This window comes from Crocuta crocuta, unplaced genomic scaffold (assembly GCF_008692635.1).
Source record: "Crocuta crocuta isolate KB4526 unplaced genomic scaffold, BGI_CrCroc_1.0 scaffold14, whole genome shotgun sequence".
Classification (NCBI taxonomy): domain Eukaryota; kingdom Metazoa; phylum Chordata; class Mammalia; order Carnivora; family Hyaenidae; genus Crocuta; species Crocuta crocuta.
The window spans coordinates 996,550-1,013,826 of NW_027530209.1; the positions used below are offsets into that span (position 1 = coordinate 996,550).

Genomic DNA, 17,277 nt, shown 5'->3' on the forward strand with positions numbered 1-17,277 from the left:
TACACAATCCTGCAAGGTGCATACAATTACTATTTAACAAGCCAGGCAACTAAGAGCACCAGAAGTTAGGGAAGTGACCAAGGTCCCAAAGCATGTAAGTAAGGGAGCCATTACAAACTCCATCTGGCTGCCTCAAATGCCCAAACTCTTTCCACCAGAGCATACGGCTTTGTTATAATTTATAATTATGAACACTATTAAAGTAAATATTTATCACTAACCAGGTGAGTTAGGTCATTTATCCTCTCTAGGCTTCAAGTTTCTCTTGGGTAAATGAGGTCGGCTGGCTGATTTCTAGTTTAAAAACTGATTCCAGTTTTAAAATAGTAACATTGACTTATATACAGGTTTAAGAAAACTAAAATGTTTTCATTAAAAAACAGAGGGGGTCATGAACACTAGCCCTTACTACATTTTGTGATGATGGGGATCTATCTAGAGCAAGATATTCATGTGATTTCTTCCAAATCTCTCCAGTCCTATTAAGCCAGGACTAGTGATCTTACCATTTTCAATGTCACTTCTTAAAATATTTATATATAAGTGGAAATTTCATGCTTTTGTGGCACTGCACAAAGTATATTCTTAAATCTTTGCCTCACAAAAGATTTCATAACTTGCATTCAGATATGAATAATGTAAAGAAAACCATTTTTCTCTGGATCTGGGAATAATCAAAATATCAGTTTATTTGAATTCACATTTATTTAAATATAACAATTATTTTAGACAAATGAAAATACAAGCATATTTGTAACATGGTAGACATAAATATAAATGAAATGTATAAGTATTTTAGACAAAATTTAACACTTATATTAGACAAACTGATGACATACTTAACATTTAGCTTCAAGATACATTAACATGGATATTGAAAAGGATGTTCCTTTCACACACACTGCTATAAAATGTTCACATTTGTGTTAGTGTCACATTTCCTAGACTGATGTTTTATGAAAACTATGTAAAGATTTAATGTAGTCATTCACCTCATGGGGTAACATTATTTGTAAATTAAGCCTATTTTTTACCAATAGAAATGTTCTTTTAACTTTTAAATATAGAATTTTTACCAAGACCATGCTACATTTATTAAACAAACATGCATAACACATTAAAACTTGAATGGTTCACGTACCTTTTTGCACAGTGTTTAGTTTTGCTATGGCATTCTGTCTTTGTGAAAAATATACTTAAAATTTGGCACAGAATCAATAAATTGTATTGCTCCTAATCAATACAAATGTGGTTTAAATTTTCCCTGGCATGGAAAATACTCTATCCCGGTTTACCTCTTCCCTTTACAATTTATTGACCAATGGCAGTTCTGTACTGTTTTAGTTGGAATAAATAATGGATATCCAAGAACTAAAAGTCCTAGTTAGGTGTTTTGCCTCCACTCTAATTGGAAATGAGGCGATTTTAGTTTTTCTAGCAGTAAAACATTTCCATCTGTATTGTGGCCAACAAATTTCTAAATAAGGGTGTTATCAGCAATAATATGCATCATCATGAGATGTTTTTCTTTAGGAGGCAGAGAGGTTGAAAGGAAACGTGGATCTCTTCATAAACTGGGAACATATGTAGGAAGGAGAGCAAATGCCAGCTGAGGCAGAAAACAGGGGAAGCTCTTTGGAAAGCTGGTGAGCGCACACACTCCGAAGTTGCAACGAGGCAGAAAACAAAGGCAGGAACCCAGGAACCATTCAAGGTGGTAAGGGCTGCCATGGGTTGGAGGAAACTGAGATTTATCACTCAAAAGAAACAGCATCCAGAGCAGGTACTGCCTTTGTGTGTCAGCAAACTACCACTGCTTTTTAGGAAAAGTTTTACATTTCCACCCCAGAGTCTAAATCAGGACTGAAGAGATTAAGCTGACTGGCAACATTTTTTTCTAAATTCATTCATAAGCACTGTGGAAGAAGAAAGGGAGTACCATTAATTCAAGCTTCCTCCAAAACAGAGAAGAAAAGTCATGCTCCATTCAAAGCACAGACTTCAGAGTCGTGGTAACTAAGAAAAGTGCCACAGCTCTTCTAAGACAAACCTGAGGGGTTCGATTTTGAGAGACTGGTTTAAGGAGTCGGCTCCTTTCATAGAACCTCGCTAGACTAAGTTTTATATTTATTATCTGGGGGGAAGGGAGGTAGAACTTAAGTTCCACTTTTATACAAATACCCTTTATTCTAAAACACGGAATAATGAACACAATGACATCTTCTTTGCTTTATGATCCTTGCGTTTCTGGTGATGTTTAAGCAGTGAAATGCCAAAGAACACATCAAACGGGTTAAATAACATAGGCAAACTTTTGTTGAAACCTGTTAAGGTGCAAATAGACATAAAGATTACAAATCACAGAGCACTGAATTTTCAAGAGTGAAATCGTACCAAAACCGCGATAAATTTTCGCTGACATCATAGGAGAGTAAGTGGTCTGGAAGGTCACCGATGGTGCCCTGCACGGCCAGCACATGCGGGGCCAAGGTGAAGGGTACGTCGTTGAGGAGTTCGGCCATTAGTGAGTTGTTTTCCAAAGTCTGGCCTGCCTTATTTTCCATCTCGGGGCCTGCTACAGTCACACTGGATGAGTTTTCTTTGCCAGTCTAAAAATACATATATATTTAAATCATTTAGACCTAGTGGACTTTTGAGGTTTAGTAATGGTAAACGTGGTATTAACATATCAAAATGATTGAGAAGTGTGGAATATAGAAATATTCCCAGATTAGAATGCTACTATTAACTTACTTGAGAAATACATCCACCTACATCTCTACTAGGTTTTAAAATGAGCCCTAAACCCTTTTCTGACTCAGACTGACCATTCATGGCCCCCCAAATACAAACCTGCATTCTTGCTATTTTCCTAGCCCAGATAAGGTCTAAAACGTCTGCCTCACAAATCTGATGTATGGTTCCAGGCTCTACAGATCTCCCAGGTTCCCCTTGAACTCATAGATCAACATAGTCCAAAGTGGCCTTGCCTGCTTCAGAGAGAATAGGGGGCAAATTGACTAAGATGTTATTTGGCATTTTGTGTTTGTGTCTTTGCTAGTGGTTATTTCCTATGCATATGTCTTATCCCTAACTAGACTCTAGGGTACTTGAGAGCAAGCAGTCTATTTCACATTTCTTTGAATTCTTTACCTAGCATATGTTACCTTGCATATTTGTATGTATGCATGCATCCTCCACCTTGTATACCCTAATATAAACTTGAGCATTTACCTCCAATGTGTACCCCCATGTATTGATTGATTGCCTGACTTTTGCTGGAACTAGCAAAAGTATATGTTATGTTATACAAGATGATGTATCTTGTTCAATTTCTTTAAGAGTGGTATACCTTGCATACAGTACTTTAGCAAAAGATATGCACTAGGGTGTTTGCAGCACTCTGTGCAAGCTCTGTACTAGAAACTACCTAAGTATCTATCCGCAGATGAATGGGTAAAAAACTGAAGTATATTTACAAAAGTGAGAATGGATGACCTGCTGCTCCAAGCAGCTAAAACCTAACTTAAACCAGGTTAGGCAAAACTCTACTCACCACCCGCTCTAGTCCCCACCTGGGGAATAAAACTCTAGAGTCTTTACAAAGGCCTGTAAGGCCCTTCCTGATCTGGCCCTGATACCTCTCTGACAGTTTCTCCAGCTTGTGTGTCCTGGCTGCCTCCTCCCCAGTCCCTCTGCCCAGAAGAGTCTTCTCTCAGACCCACCCGAGCTCCTTCTCTCGTGTCCTTCTCAGGGAGGCCTTTCCTGCACACCTTATAGAAACTGTCTCCTGGCCCTCACTTCCCCCACTCCAGCATTCCGTCTTCCTCTCCTTTTTCCTCTCCATAGCCCTCAGCACCTTGTTATGTGGGGTATGATTTATTCTCGTATCGCCCCTTGGAAGCTTAGAGAGTTTTTGTTTCCCATGTTCACTCCTGTATCCCCAATGCCCAGATCAGTGCCCATGGCTCAATATTCATTGAATGGATGAAAGCAGATGAGATTTTTGCCTTCATGAGGCTAACATTCTAATATTTGTAAGTGCTGATAAATGCCTTCAAGTCTAGAGGAGGATGGTTTTCTGTAGAAGAAATAACAAAAAGCAAGTTTTTTAAAACTTGTTATTCAAGTGGAAAAGACATGCAGAAAAGGTTGTATGATGTGTTGAGCTTGCTGAGTTTTAACCAACCGAACACCTGCAAGCAACCAGCACCCAAATCAAAAAAACAGAAATGACCAACTTCTCCAGAGGCTCTCGAGGTGGCCCCTTAGTCACCATTCTGCTAACAGCACAGGTTGGTTTTACCCGTATTTTACATGAAGTCACCAAACGGTATGAACTCTTGTTTCTGGCTTCTTTCACTTAATATTTTATGTATGAGATCCATCCATATTGTTGCAGAAGAGATGTATTCTTACTGATGTCAAAAGAATTGCTTTGGTTGCTGTGCTGACAACCGCCAATGGGGGTACTGTGGCCGGGAAAGGAAGCAGGAAGACCAGCTGGGCTTGTGGGTGAGGTGGTTATACTAAGGGGGAGACAGGATGGCTGGCCTGTGGATAGACCAAGGGGAACGGCAATAGGAGTTGCTGATGGAATGGATGCGGGGTAGGAGAGCAAGAGTGGGGTCAAGGATGAGGTCAAAGTTCATGGCTTGAGCAAAAAGGATGGAGTCTCTGTTTACAGGGATGGGAAGGAGTGTCACGGGGAAGTGGACAAGGCAGGAAGTTGTTTTGGATACTCCAGGTGCCTACCGGACAGCTGTTAGGAGGTAGAAGTGTCCCCTAGGAATCTGAGCTAGAGGAGATCTTGAGAAGATGTTGTGTCGTGTTTAAAAGGCAATGGGAGGAAGGCAAGTGAGGACAAATAGAACAGACAGCATTTCTAGACATTATGCTGCAAATGGGAAAAGAGATATGTGCTGGAAGGGATGTGGGGTCAAGAGAGGCTTCTCTCAATTTTTCTTTTGCTTTATGAGTTGAGAGAAGTGATGGTAGTGATATGCAAATGAGAAGCTCTAGAAAGGAAAACTCCATGGAGAATCTATAGGAGAGGAACTGCTCTCTTCACAAGGCATCCCCAACACCCAGAACAGAGGCCCTCAAGAAATCTGTGTCGTAAATGACTTTGAATTAACCAAACACATCCCTAGCAAGAGTTGTCTTATAACATTAAAAAAACAAAACAAAACACTACAGCACTTTCTTTTTGTAAAACTTTTTAAATGTTTTTATTTATACAGAGTATGAGTGGGGGAGGGGCAGAGAGAGATGGGGACAGAGAATCTGAAGCAGGCTCCAGGCTTTGAGCTGTCAGCACAGAGCCCGATGTGGGGCTCGAACCCACTAAGTGTGGGATACGACTTGAGCTGAAGTCAGGTGCTTAACGGACTGAGCCACCCAGATGCCCCAACACTACAGCACTTTCTTGGGATTGCAGCTAGAACAATGCCAGCGTGCCGTGCCGTGACAAAGCCTATTCGAAAGTCTATGTGTGCAGTGGACAGAACCTGCCTCCTGAAACCTGACTGAGGCTTAAATAGGAAGGATCCCAGGGTCAGATGAGAACAACAGGTGTCAGTGAGTAATGATGCCACGATTCTAGCCTCTTTGGAAACTATCACCCATCTGTCACTGCCTTCTTCAAGATGACCTACGTACTGGGAAGGTGCTTACCCTGGAGCAGCACATCAGAGTGTCTCGAGCACAGACTTTAGAGCCACACTGCTTGGGTACAGATCCAAGGTCTCCTGCTTATTGCCCTGGGCAAGTTATTTAACCCCCCTGTGCCTCAATTTCCTTGGCTGTATTATGAGATCAGTAATAGTACCTATGTCATAGGATTGCTGTGAGGATTAATGAAGTGATGTTCTTAACTAAGTACAATGTTATTAGCACATGTCAAAGTAAGTGAATAAATAAAAATGTTGGGAATGGCAGATGCCACTTGGCTTTAGATAAGGTCTAGGATCCATCCATCTCTTTTGTTTCTGACATTCACTTGTGGTTCAAATAATCTTGCCTTACCCTCCTTTCTTGTATTTTGCCTTCCCTCTTAATCTCACATACAAACGTTTGCTGGATCTGTTAGCAGCAGAGCATCCAATGCTTGAACTTTCTTCTCTTTCTTCCTTGTGTACAGAATGTTTTCTAGTTTCATTAGCCAAATCATCTCCTTTCTTAAACAAAAGCATTCTTGAAATCTCAGTCTCTCCAATGAGGAGACACATTACCTGTATTGCTTTGCTTTCTAAATGCATCCCTTCTAAGGTTTAACTCTCTGGCAGCAATATTTATTTCTTTGTGCAGCCTTTGATTAATCCCCTTTCCTTTCCTTTACAAATAATTCCTGTGTGTCAGAGCACAGTTCCTTAAGGACAAGACTATGGCAAACTGCATCTTGGATAATAAAGGAATTGAGACATGTGGTTCCTTGTGCAAGTTCTCCTGATAAAACTGGCATATGCTTCATCTACCTGGACCTCACTTCTCTCTTCTGTAAGATGAGTGGTGAGGGATGAAAAATGATGATGACGAGGAGGAGGATGGAAGCGAGCAGCATATACTGGACAGGACCTTTGAGCCAGGCTCCATCTGAACTGTTTAAATGTACTCCCTCATTTAAGCCCTTACCACAGCTCTGGGGGGAGTGTGTGGGGGTGGTGTGCTACTATTGGTCCCACAGTAAAAATAAGAGGACACAGAAGCACACAAAGGTGAAGGAAGTTGTCCCAGGTTATACAGCTAGTCTGTGGTGACATGGAGAATCAAACCCAGTGACCTTTAGTGCTCTACATTCCAAGACCCTGCACACCTCAGATGTACTTTGGATAGACTGGCCAAGTGAATGCACAAAGCCTTGAAAATTTAGGGGACGGCATTAGAAAATATGACAGGTGCCAACATAGCATATCTTGGCTGCATTTAGAAGGAAAGAAGACTCTCATACTTTTTACCATTAGAAAAAAAAAAAAGGCTGAAAAAATCATTAAGGTGACAGATCTTAGACGGAAAGACAGAAAAGCAACGGTTATTGAGGAGATCTTTATCACCAGAAATGAATCTACCAGTCGTGTGGATGACCCACAGGGAAAACAGGGACAGTGAAACAAGATCGTCAATAAGTTGATCACTGTCGAAAGGGAGGGAGAGAGAGAAGGCACGTGGGAATGTGCTTCAGGAGTCTTCCTACGTTTGTACGTGTTTGAAAACCGTCCAAGATAGAAAAGGCTCCAAAACTTCAATCGATTAAAAAATACCGTGGACAAAGTGTTCCACCAAAGGCCTCCTAGAAGGATCCGAATTTCAGCTGTGCTGTATGTATGACTCCAACATCTATCTCTTAACAGTTGGCTGGAGTGCAACATTACAGTCTCCAAGGAGCCTGCCTGCCCTCTTGGCAGCAGTGTGAGGGCCGTGGTGCAGCTGCCGTTGGCATGCTGAGAGCCGGGAGGGGAGAAACTAGAAGGCAAAAAAGAGAGTAAGTCACAAAGAAAACGTGAGTCAAAATTCAAGGACCCCACACCCGCGACTCTGATCGCTGAGTGGAGCTTGGCAGCCAGTGGATGCAGAGGTGGGGGCTGAGAGCTGAAACAGGTGCATGAGTTCCCGGGCAAAAAAGCAGCCCTCTCTCTCAGACACCAAGTCTTTCAATTGTTTTCATTTGCATAATAAAATGGGTCTTTAAAGGGAAGAATGAGTATGTTAACCACAATGGAGCAGGAAGAAAAGAATCAATTAACCTTATAGTTAATAGCCAAATTTTTGAAAATTACTTCGAATATTATGTTCATAAGGCATCTTCGTTATTTTTGTGATTAATCCCGTTCACAGAAAGGCTGCCATGACAATGTTCTTGAGCAGAAGCTCCTTCATATAACCTAGCTTTAATACTTCTTTTCCAAATTAGTGTTTAAAAAGGAGTATACCGTGTCTGAATTTTTTTGTTTTGTTTTTAGTCTTGGGGAGAAAGTGAGTTTCCTTATCTACATCATTTCAGCAAACGAAGTTTACAATTAATAAGCTATTTGCATGTTTGTATAAAAATAACGATTTCCTGTTCATCAGTAAAACCTGCTAAAAAATGGGCTGGCCAAGCTTATCTTGTATTCTTCACACTCTATTATCTTCGTTTCGAGTAGTTCCAAAAGGTTTATGGGCACTATTCCTCGCTTTCTTGCAGAGGGGCGGTAAAGATTCGCGAGGTTCAATCTGTAAAATCTTCTCAGAGCTTCAGAAAAAACACAGTCCCAGAATACAAGGCACCTAACACTTTTCAGTAAAGGATTAGAGAAATGAAGTCACTTCCCCGGAGCAACAGAAGGTTCGTGGCATCCTGTGAACCTCATGGCACAGAAGCCCCCCAAACCACCACGGAATCTATTAAGGGGTGCCAATTTGCAAACCCGCTAACAATTTGGAGACTTCATGTACGGAGCCATACCCAACGAAAGTATGAAAATGTTATTAATAGGAACATCACCTATATTTGGCATCTTTTTAAACCTCTTGCTTTCCTAAGGCAACCTGTGCCTCAGAGAAGCAGAGCTAAAATAGTGTCCTATAAAAGCAAAATATTGAAGCATTAAAATTTAGAAACCAACCTGAACCAAAACAGTAATAGAACCTATTAGAAGGATATGAAGCCAGGTATAAAACACCCATCTAACACATTCAACTTACGTGCAAAGAAGGGAGCTCTATGCGAACGCATATTTCTAGGAAACGAGTTATAGTCAGAAGAGGTAATGTCAAGCTCTGGCTGTCTATGCCTTTAAATTCTAACATCTATAAATAAAAGGCATGTTCCTTTGAACAATAGCCTGAACAGGCAACACTGTCACTTTATCTCCCCAGATAACTATCCATTCTATTCTGGCTTCAGCTGGTATCTGCTTGCATTACATCAGCATCGTGATGGGGGTGGGTTGGGGGCAAATCTGAGTCAGAAGCATCAGGGGACAAGAGGTTAGAAGGTGATACAAGCAATGGCACGGTGAAGGCCGTACTCAAGCTCCTTATTTTTCTCTAAGAAACTAGTTGGTAATAAATGTCTGGCTGGCTGATAAAAGCCAGAGGACTGGTCTCCTACACCTACGTAAGTCCGAAGCCACAGTCTCCTTTCACGAGGGAGAATTATATTGCAATGGTAGAGACTGTTTGCTTCTTGCAGCAAATCCTCCGCACCCCGAACAGTAATGTCTGTGCATCATGAGGGCTCGCTTGTGACCCTTGGATGGCACTGAATCTGGTCCCCTTATTTCTGAGATAGTCTAGGCACTTGATTTTTAAATTGTGGGGTTAGGCCAAAGAAACAAACAAAAGCCCAGAACACCTGACCACTGATACAGATCAATCAGGCAGGAGACAAAGCCGAATGCACTGAAAACCTGTTTCCCATATGGCCTGGGTTCCCAGTGTGAGGTTGCCACATATTTGAGCAGCAAACTAAAAGGCCAGGTCAGGAAAAAGATAGATCTTTTCTTTGCTCCCTTTCCTTTCTGATCTCTGATTTCTTTTCAACTTACGTTTTGGCTCATGATTTTTTTTTTTTTTTCAATATTTGTTCCCTTTTCTCCCCTCAGTATTTCCACCTGCCTGGGCTTCCTGCTTCTTCCGTCTTTCTTAAAAAAAAAAAAAAGGGAAAAAAAAGTTCTCCTGACTTCCTCTTCTCAGAACTCCAGCTGAATGTATGCAAGTGAAGAGGGGGAAGTAAGCAAGCTGGCACTCGCTTCTGTAATCTGTTCCATGCTTTCTTGGAAAAGTGGCTTCACTGAAGCCGGAAAATCTTCCGTACAGCCAACTCGAGTGGGGGAGCAGTGGAAAGAGGAAAGAGAAGCATTTTAGGAAAGGAACCAGCAAGAAACAGGATGTTCAGCATGGGATCCTGTTTAATACTGGTTTGGGAAATTAAAAAGCCTCTTCCAGTGATTAAAAAAATTTTTTTAGAAAGTTAATTTATAGAAGTTCATTATCTCTGACCTTAGGCCATCCAGAAATCTCAATGTCCTGTACGCTTTCCTCTTCATTCTTGCCAGCACACGTTTCACCCCTACCCTCCTCTCGCCTAGCCCTGCATCACCACCTGTCTCCTCACTGCGAGCCAGTGGGCCAGCATCCCACTCTACAGAGGAAACAGGAACCATCAGGTGAGGATCTCCTCTACTTACCGCTCCCCAAAAATATATCCGCCCCTGTACCCCTCCATGCTTCTCCCCTGCCACCACGGGCATGTTGCCGTCTGTCTACCCAAAGCTAATCCCTTCCCGGTGCTCCACACCCAATCCTCTCCCCACTCTTCAAGGACATGGTTTCATCCATTAGGAGGTGGCTCCCAACTGCGACTCTTTTATATAGTTACTTCACCATTTATAGGAAATTCTCCTAAGGTCTCTCACACCCTCTGGCATCTTACCCACTGAACACCCACACTATCCTTTTTTTTCATAGCCAGGCTGAGACGATTGTTGACGCTTGCTGTCTGCTTCACTCCTCACCCACCGCCATCTGCCCCTGTACTGACACTGCTTCGTCCAAGGTTACTGATAATCACACTGAGCTGAACTCAGAAGATGTTCTGAAGTGCTAACTTTATATGACCTCTTTGTAGCACTTAAGACTGGTGACTCTCGGAGTTTTTATCTTCGGCTTCTGGGCCACCTGATAGTGTTGCCTCTATCTGTCTAGCTCCTTATTCTTTTGCCTATATCTGAAAAGAGGGTATTCTCCAGGGTCTCATTTCTGGTTCTTGATTCTTCTTAGTCCCCACACACCCTTGGAGGAGTTTATCCCTCACAGCTCCTTCTGCCCTGCTCCTCCATTCCCCCAAAGTAGCTCTACATGCATGCACATACGTCCACACACATCCCGAAACCACCCTGACTCACGTGTTCAACTTATACCTTTTCTTGTGGAACACTAAACTCAACATGTTCGGAACCTGACTCCCAAGTCCTTCCCAGCTTTGCCCCAACCTAATGCTCCTCTAACATTTTTTTTTTTTTTTTTGTTTGAATCCCAAACACAGAAGCCTGAATTGAATGGTCTTTGACTTTACTCTGTCACTTTCTCCATCCAATAAATGGATGACTCCTACTGATTTTGAGGGTTTTAATGTCTCCCCAAGTTTCATCATTTCCCATTGGCCCCACTGTCAATTCTCTTACTGCAAGCCACTGCAGTCTTGTGACATGGATGCTGTCAGAGTGTCCTGCATACGGCCTTGCTCGCCCTACACTACATGCTCCCTCTCGCTGGTGGTATCTCACACACATGCTCTTCCTTGCTTAGCTCCTCAGTGACTCTGGACAGAAGAACAGACTGCATATTGTAGGATATAGGTATGATCTGGTCTTGCTTACCCCTCTATTTTCTTTTATTACCATTTGCTAACATCTTCCTCCATACCAAGTTATGTGCTATTATCCAAACAGGCCAAGCTCTCCCTTTTGCTCTGAGCTTTGGCTCATTTGATTACTTCTGCCTTAATTAGGACATCTTTCCCTCTCCCACTCCCTTCATCTTGCCTATTTCAACCTGCCCTTCAGGAGGCACATCGGGACTCTTTTAGAAAGATCTCCCTAAGTAACTCCTGAAACCTGGGCCAAGTGCCTGCCCATGTATTCCCATAACAACTTGTACATACCTTTCTCACAGCACAAATCATACTAGACTAGAATTCTCTGTCACTCTCATAAAACCATGGGCCGCTCAAAGCCAGGGACAAGAGCCAGCCTTCATCTCCATTTCTCTGGCAATCAGAGCAATGCCTGACTCATAACTGGTGATCAATACATGTTATTGAATGACTAAATAAGTTTCTTAGTGAAATTTATATTCAGATTTATTCAGACTAAGCCAGGAATTATTATGTTAAGCTAGATTTCCACATCTGGTTTTTTTTTTCTAACGACATTTTGCTAACTTTTTTTTCACATTATTCATCCACATGGCAAACCATGGGTGATATTAAATACAGATCGAACTTAAAACTAGTTGGAGGCTCCGGCTCCATCTATTTCCTAATGAAGGAGATGGATTGTTCTTGACTTGCCAAACCAACTACTTCACCAACATGTCTCCCAAAAGGAAGTTCGGTGAAGTCCTGCTACAATGTAGATGAGGCTGTGGCAGCTGTTTTTACCATAGATCCACCTTTCACTGAGAGAGCAGAGGAAGAAGCCAGGCCGCTGATGACTCCAAATCCCCCCTAATCAACTGCCTCAGTCTTTTCTGGCTGCTGTAACAAATTATTACGGACTGTGTGCCTTATAACCATCAAAGTCTATTTCTCACAGTTTTGAAGGCCAGAAAGTCTAAGACCAAGGTGCTGGCAGATTCAGTGTCTGGTGAGGGCCTGCTTCTTGGCTTGTAGACTGCTCTCTTTCCCCTAAAACATCACATGGCAGAAAAGGCCAGGGCTTTCTCTGAGACCTCTTTTATAACGGCACTAATCCCATCCGTGAGGGCTCTACCCTCATGACCTAATCACCTCCCAAAGGTCCCACCTCCTAATACCCTCATAATTGAGAATTAAGTTTCAACATGTGAGTTTTGGGGGGACACATTCCATCTAGAGCATCAACCTGCCTTACGTGGCTCCTCTCTCACAGGAACCAGTATTTCTGGTACAGTCTCAAAGGGCTACAGTGGAGCCTATGCTTGAGGGCAGGGGTGTGGAGAACAGGAGCAGCAGCAGCAGGGGAGCAGGACTGGTAAGCGCTGTAGGAGGAGCAAAGCCTCAGAGATGAGGGCCGATTAGGAGAGCGGATGGGTGGAAGGTCTTAGAGGTTATGGAATCATTTATTTAATTTATTTAATTTCTGTTCACCCTCTGTTAAATAAAAAAGCTTCTGTCTCACCCTTCTGGTTTCCATAAAGACGGATTTTTCTCTGAGGGCTCCGGCTGTCTGCCCTACCCCCATTCCTCCCCAAGGAGGTAGGCTGAGCTACCCAGTTGGTGGACGACGGTCATAAGCCATGTTTCTACATAAGGGACACCAACCCATCCAAAGTCCTGAGGCCTGGAGAAAGTCTCTTTCTTCTCTCTCTCCTTGGACCAGGGGAGACAGGTTGCCAGAGTACGAGTGTCTTTTGTGCTGACATAAACTTTCCCCACAGGTCTAGACATGAGTTATCGGGAGTGTGGAAGTTCATTACTACTACATTATGCTGCCTCCTCCAGCCTAGGCTACGGTAGTCAAAAGGGGGACATGTTGTTTTTCTGTCTGCTGACTCTTTGATCCTATTTCTCCACTGGCCCAGGAGGCAGATGAGGTAAAGGAGCGCCCTTATTAGGACATTATGACCTCCCGAATTTCTACCTCTCATGTATCTCCATTTACATTAGGAAAAAAAAAAAAAAAAGAGTCCTATTAACCATACCAACCAAACAAAAATAGAGTTGTACAGATGCTAAATGATCTGGAAATTAAAAATATAACAAACTAATGGTTTTTTAAATTTACATGTGCTTTCAACTTACTGTTATGATTGTATCAATTTTGTAATTCAGTTAAATCTGTGGGATAAGAAAAATTCTGAACGGAATCTTGGAAAAAATGGTACTTGTTTATGGCTTTATACAGTTTTCAAAGTAGTTTCACATACATTATTTTATTTGAGCCTCATACCCCGTTAAATTTGATAGGGAAGCTACTGTTTCAATTCTAATCTTCTAAGGCTCAAAGTTTAAGGACTATCTAAGGTCACGTCCCTACTAATTGGCAGAGATGCGTACTCTGGCTCTCCTGATTTACAACCCAATGCTCCCCCTTCAATGTAAAGGCCTTTAGGAGGAACTTGAAGGAGGAACAAGGGGGAGAAGAAGGGCGGAAATGGTGGGGGAAAGGGAGAGAGGCAAACCATGAGAGACTCTTGAATGCTGACAAAAACTGAGGACTGATGGATGTGGGGGGAGGGGGGATGGGCATGGAGGAGGACACTTGTGGGGATGAGCACTGAGTGTTATGTGGAAACTAATTTGACAATAAACTATTAAAAAAAAATTAAAAAAAAAAAAAAGGAAGTAAGAGATTTGGTCTAGGGTCAAATCTCAGCCATCCTGCTTACCAGCCAAATAAACTCAGACAAAATAAAAAATAAAAAAAAAAATAAAATAAAATAAAGGCCTTCATCAAATGTAATAATTTAAAGTTAACTTGCCTGTTTTGTTTTTAAGGACTTAGGAATTTCTCTATGGCCAGGTGTCATCTGGAGTAGAGAATAAAGGTCCAAAAGTATAGACTGTGTCACAAAAGAAGTAGAGTTTAAAGTTTAAACCATACAACTAAGCATCTTGTTACTAGGTTAAATCTAGGAAGCGGGATCCAATACGTAATAGCTTAGAAAACTATAGCAACTGATCATAGCCACGGCTCCACAATGGCTTAGGCTTTTGTACATGAACTCTTTAAGCTCATTATGTACACCACAGGTCTAAAGAATTTGATATCCCTTATTAGTCACACTGGATTCTACTTAACTTCCCATTTATATAGCTTTATTTTAAGTATCTATTCAACTTCTTCAGAGCGCAATGCAACAAGGTCGTATTTTTTCCAGATAATTTCAAAGAAAAGCAATGAAAAATGATCTTGCACATCTCAGTTCACTAAATATTAATTTTACTGAAATGCTTGATTTTCATTTTGTAAAACAACAAAGCACCTCAACCATCTGCGTATACAACAAGAAGGGAAATGGAATGCTTTCTACTTTTAAAGATGTAAGAAAATATGAGTGCTCTACATACACATTTTTGATATAATTAGATAGACATAACGTATATGATCTTGACTGAGTAGAAATAAATGGCATACGATAGTAGTAGGAAATACAAAAAGAAAGTAAATCTAAAGATATGAAGTAATAGTTACATGCTGGGACTTTTTTGGTATATGCTTAGATGTAATGAACATTTAACAAATTCATAACCTAAGAATAATATATATTTTAAAGAACATTTAGATGTTATTTAAAAATAAACATATTATTATGTCATGTTAAGGTTGTTGTTTGAAGACAGAAAGCTAATCTGTTCTTCTGCTCTTAATTTACACCAAAAAGTTTATATTTTGTCATTGTTTATAATATCATCATGTGAAGACATAAATATATACTAGTATGTACATAGAATTGTCACGTCCATAGCCCAAATTTGAAGACAATTCTCAGTAGGACCTCATGTTACCTTGTACATAAACATCTTTCTAAACTCAAGAAAAAGAAACATCTTTAAGAAATAGAAAAATATTGGATAGAAAAAGCCTTATTTTCTTTGTAATTTGAATTTGTGTGTGGAATAGGCCACACACTTGGAAATACTGTCGTTGGTGAATACACACCTGTACTTTTTCATATAGAGATGAATGTAAAGGGAAATGCCTCATACCACATGGAGTACAGAAACTATGAAGGTAGGCTAATTAAATTCCACTCAGATGGCATGTGAGTGGTAGCATTACCCACACTTGCTGCACTGAACACAGCACTCCACTAGAAAAACAGTATTTGGCAAACCAAAATGGTGAGCGGAGAGCTGTGTCACTTGACCTTGGCTCTCATTTGCGAAAAAGGTTGTATTTCAAAATAGAAGATGGGGTTGGAAAAGTAAATACAGCTGTGTTTTCTCCACCCTAGTGTGAGAATGAAGGGGCTGCTCAGAATGGGAAGAGGCTGGGTCCCTTCATGGTGTACACTCAGAGCCCAAAGGAGAGCGCTATTATTTTATGGCTAACTCAGGATATTTTTTTTATTGTGGTAAAATATATGCAACATAAAATTTCATCTTAACCGTTTTTAAGTGTATAATTTGGAGGTATGAAGTACATTCACAATATTGTGCAACTATTACCACTGTCTAGCTCTAGAACTTTTCCATCATCTCAAGCAGAGACTGTACCCAGTAAACAGCTCTCCATTCCTCCCTTCCCCCAGCCAGTGGTAACCTCTACCTATTATATTCTCCATCAGTTTGCCTATGTAGGTACTTCTAATCATATAATGTTTGTCCTGTAGTGACTGGGTTATTTCACTTAGCATGTTTTTAGAGACCATGTATGTTGTATCAAGTATCAGAGTTTCATTCCTTTTTAAGGCTAAGTAATATTCCGTTGTATGTATATATCATATTTTGTTTATCCACTTATCTGTTAATGGACATTTGGGCTATTTCTCCAGTATTTTTAAACTAGAGTAAAATCAACTAGGTAGAGAATCAGGAAATAATTCAAAAAAAGGCTCTCAGGATTCAGTGAATATAGGACTACAGAATATTTATGTCATATGGAGCAGAGTTAGCAAAAACCTGAAGTGAGGGAAACGTAAAATATGTTTCCTGCTTATTTTGAGTTGTGATTTTTAAGGCATAATAAGTTGTATGCACCTTTTTATAATATACACTTTGTTTAGCTTTAAAAATCATAATTAAAGTAAGCCTTGCCAGCTTAATATTTTATGGATTGAAATCTGAGTATAATTGATGGTATGTCAATCCTGTTTGAAGCAGCACCATAATCTCTAAGACCTTCCACCCACTCTGGAACTCTATGCTGTAATTCTTTTGTGTGTTATTTTAAGGGTATGAGATGTCATTACCTGCTCTTAGAGAAAGTCTACCAAAGACAGTCAACAAAATAGACAGTGAATGATGCTACAAAATGATTAAAAATGAGAAGCCACAATCGTGCCCAAATTTAGAGGCAAATTTAAAATTCACATAGCTTAATCAATTTTTAAAATTTAATTTGAAATCTTAATTAAAAAAATTTTAAATGCCTCAACAGAGTAACCAAAGGAAAATACACAGAGTGGTTGAAAAATACTTGCAGATCAACAGCAGAAAAACTGCTTAATATATAACCAATTCTTAGGGATATCCTTTTTCAGGATTCCTAAGTTTTTTAGGGAGAAAGATGATAATTATCAGAATACATACAGTTTCTTACACTTCAGGTTGGAAATTAATCTCCCAAGACTTAGGAAGAGCACTAGATTTAAGTCCCAACGACCATTGTTATTACTGAAACAAGCAAATTTAGTTGTAGGAGCTGAACTTTGTTAGAGAATCTGGAAGGTACTTCGGTGTACTTTTAAGATTGCTACACTGTCAGATATTTTCACTAGAAATAGCTCTAGGAAATCTGGAGAGTTGTGTTTAACATTTTTTGTTTTAATCCTATAAATAGCAAGGTGACAAAGTCGAATTTTCCTGAGATTAAGTGGGAAAATCTAGTAAAGAGAAAGGGATTAAGAAAGATGTTTATGTATGACAGAGAA

At 40.5% G+C, this 17,277-nt stretch overlaps 1 protein-coding gene across 3 annotated transcripts in view; it reads right to left on the reverse strand.

The window, feature by feature from the left end:
• Positions 1 to 708: 708 nt before the first annotated feature.
• UMAD1 (UBAP1-MVB12-associated (UMA) domain containing 1) overlaps positions 709 to 17,277 on the reverse strand; it is a 227,118-nt gene continuing 210,549 nt past the window's right edge. For all 3 annotated transcript variants that reach the window (XM_077765348.1, XM_077765347.1, XM_077765349.1), the window contains one exon: positions 709 to 2,609. In XM_077765348.1, coding sequence (XP_077621474.1) covers positions 2,352 to 2,609 — 258 coding nt within the window. In that variant the 3' untranslated portion in view covers positions 709 to 2,351. The remainder of the gene's footprint in view (positions 2,610 to 17,277) is intronic.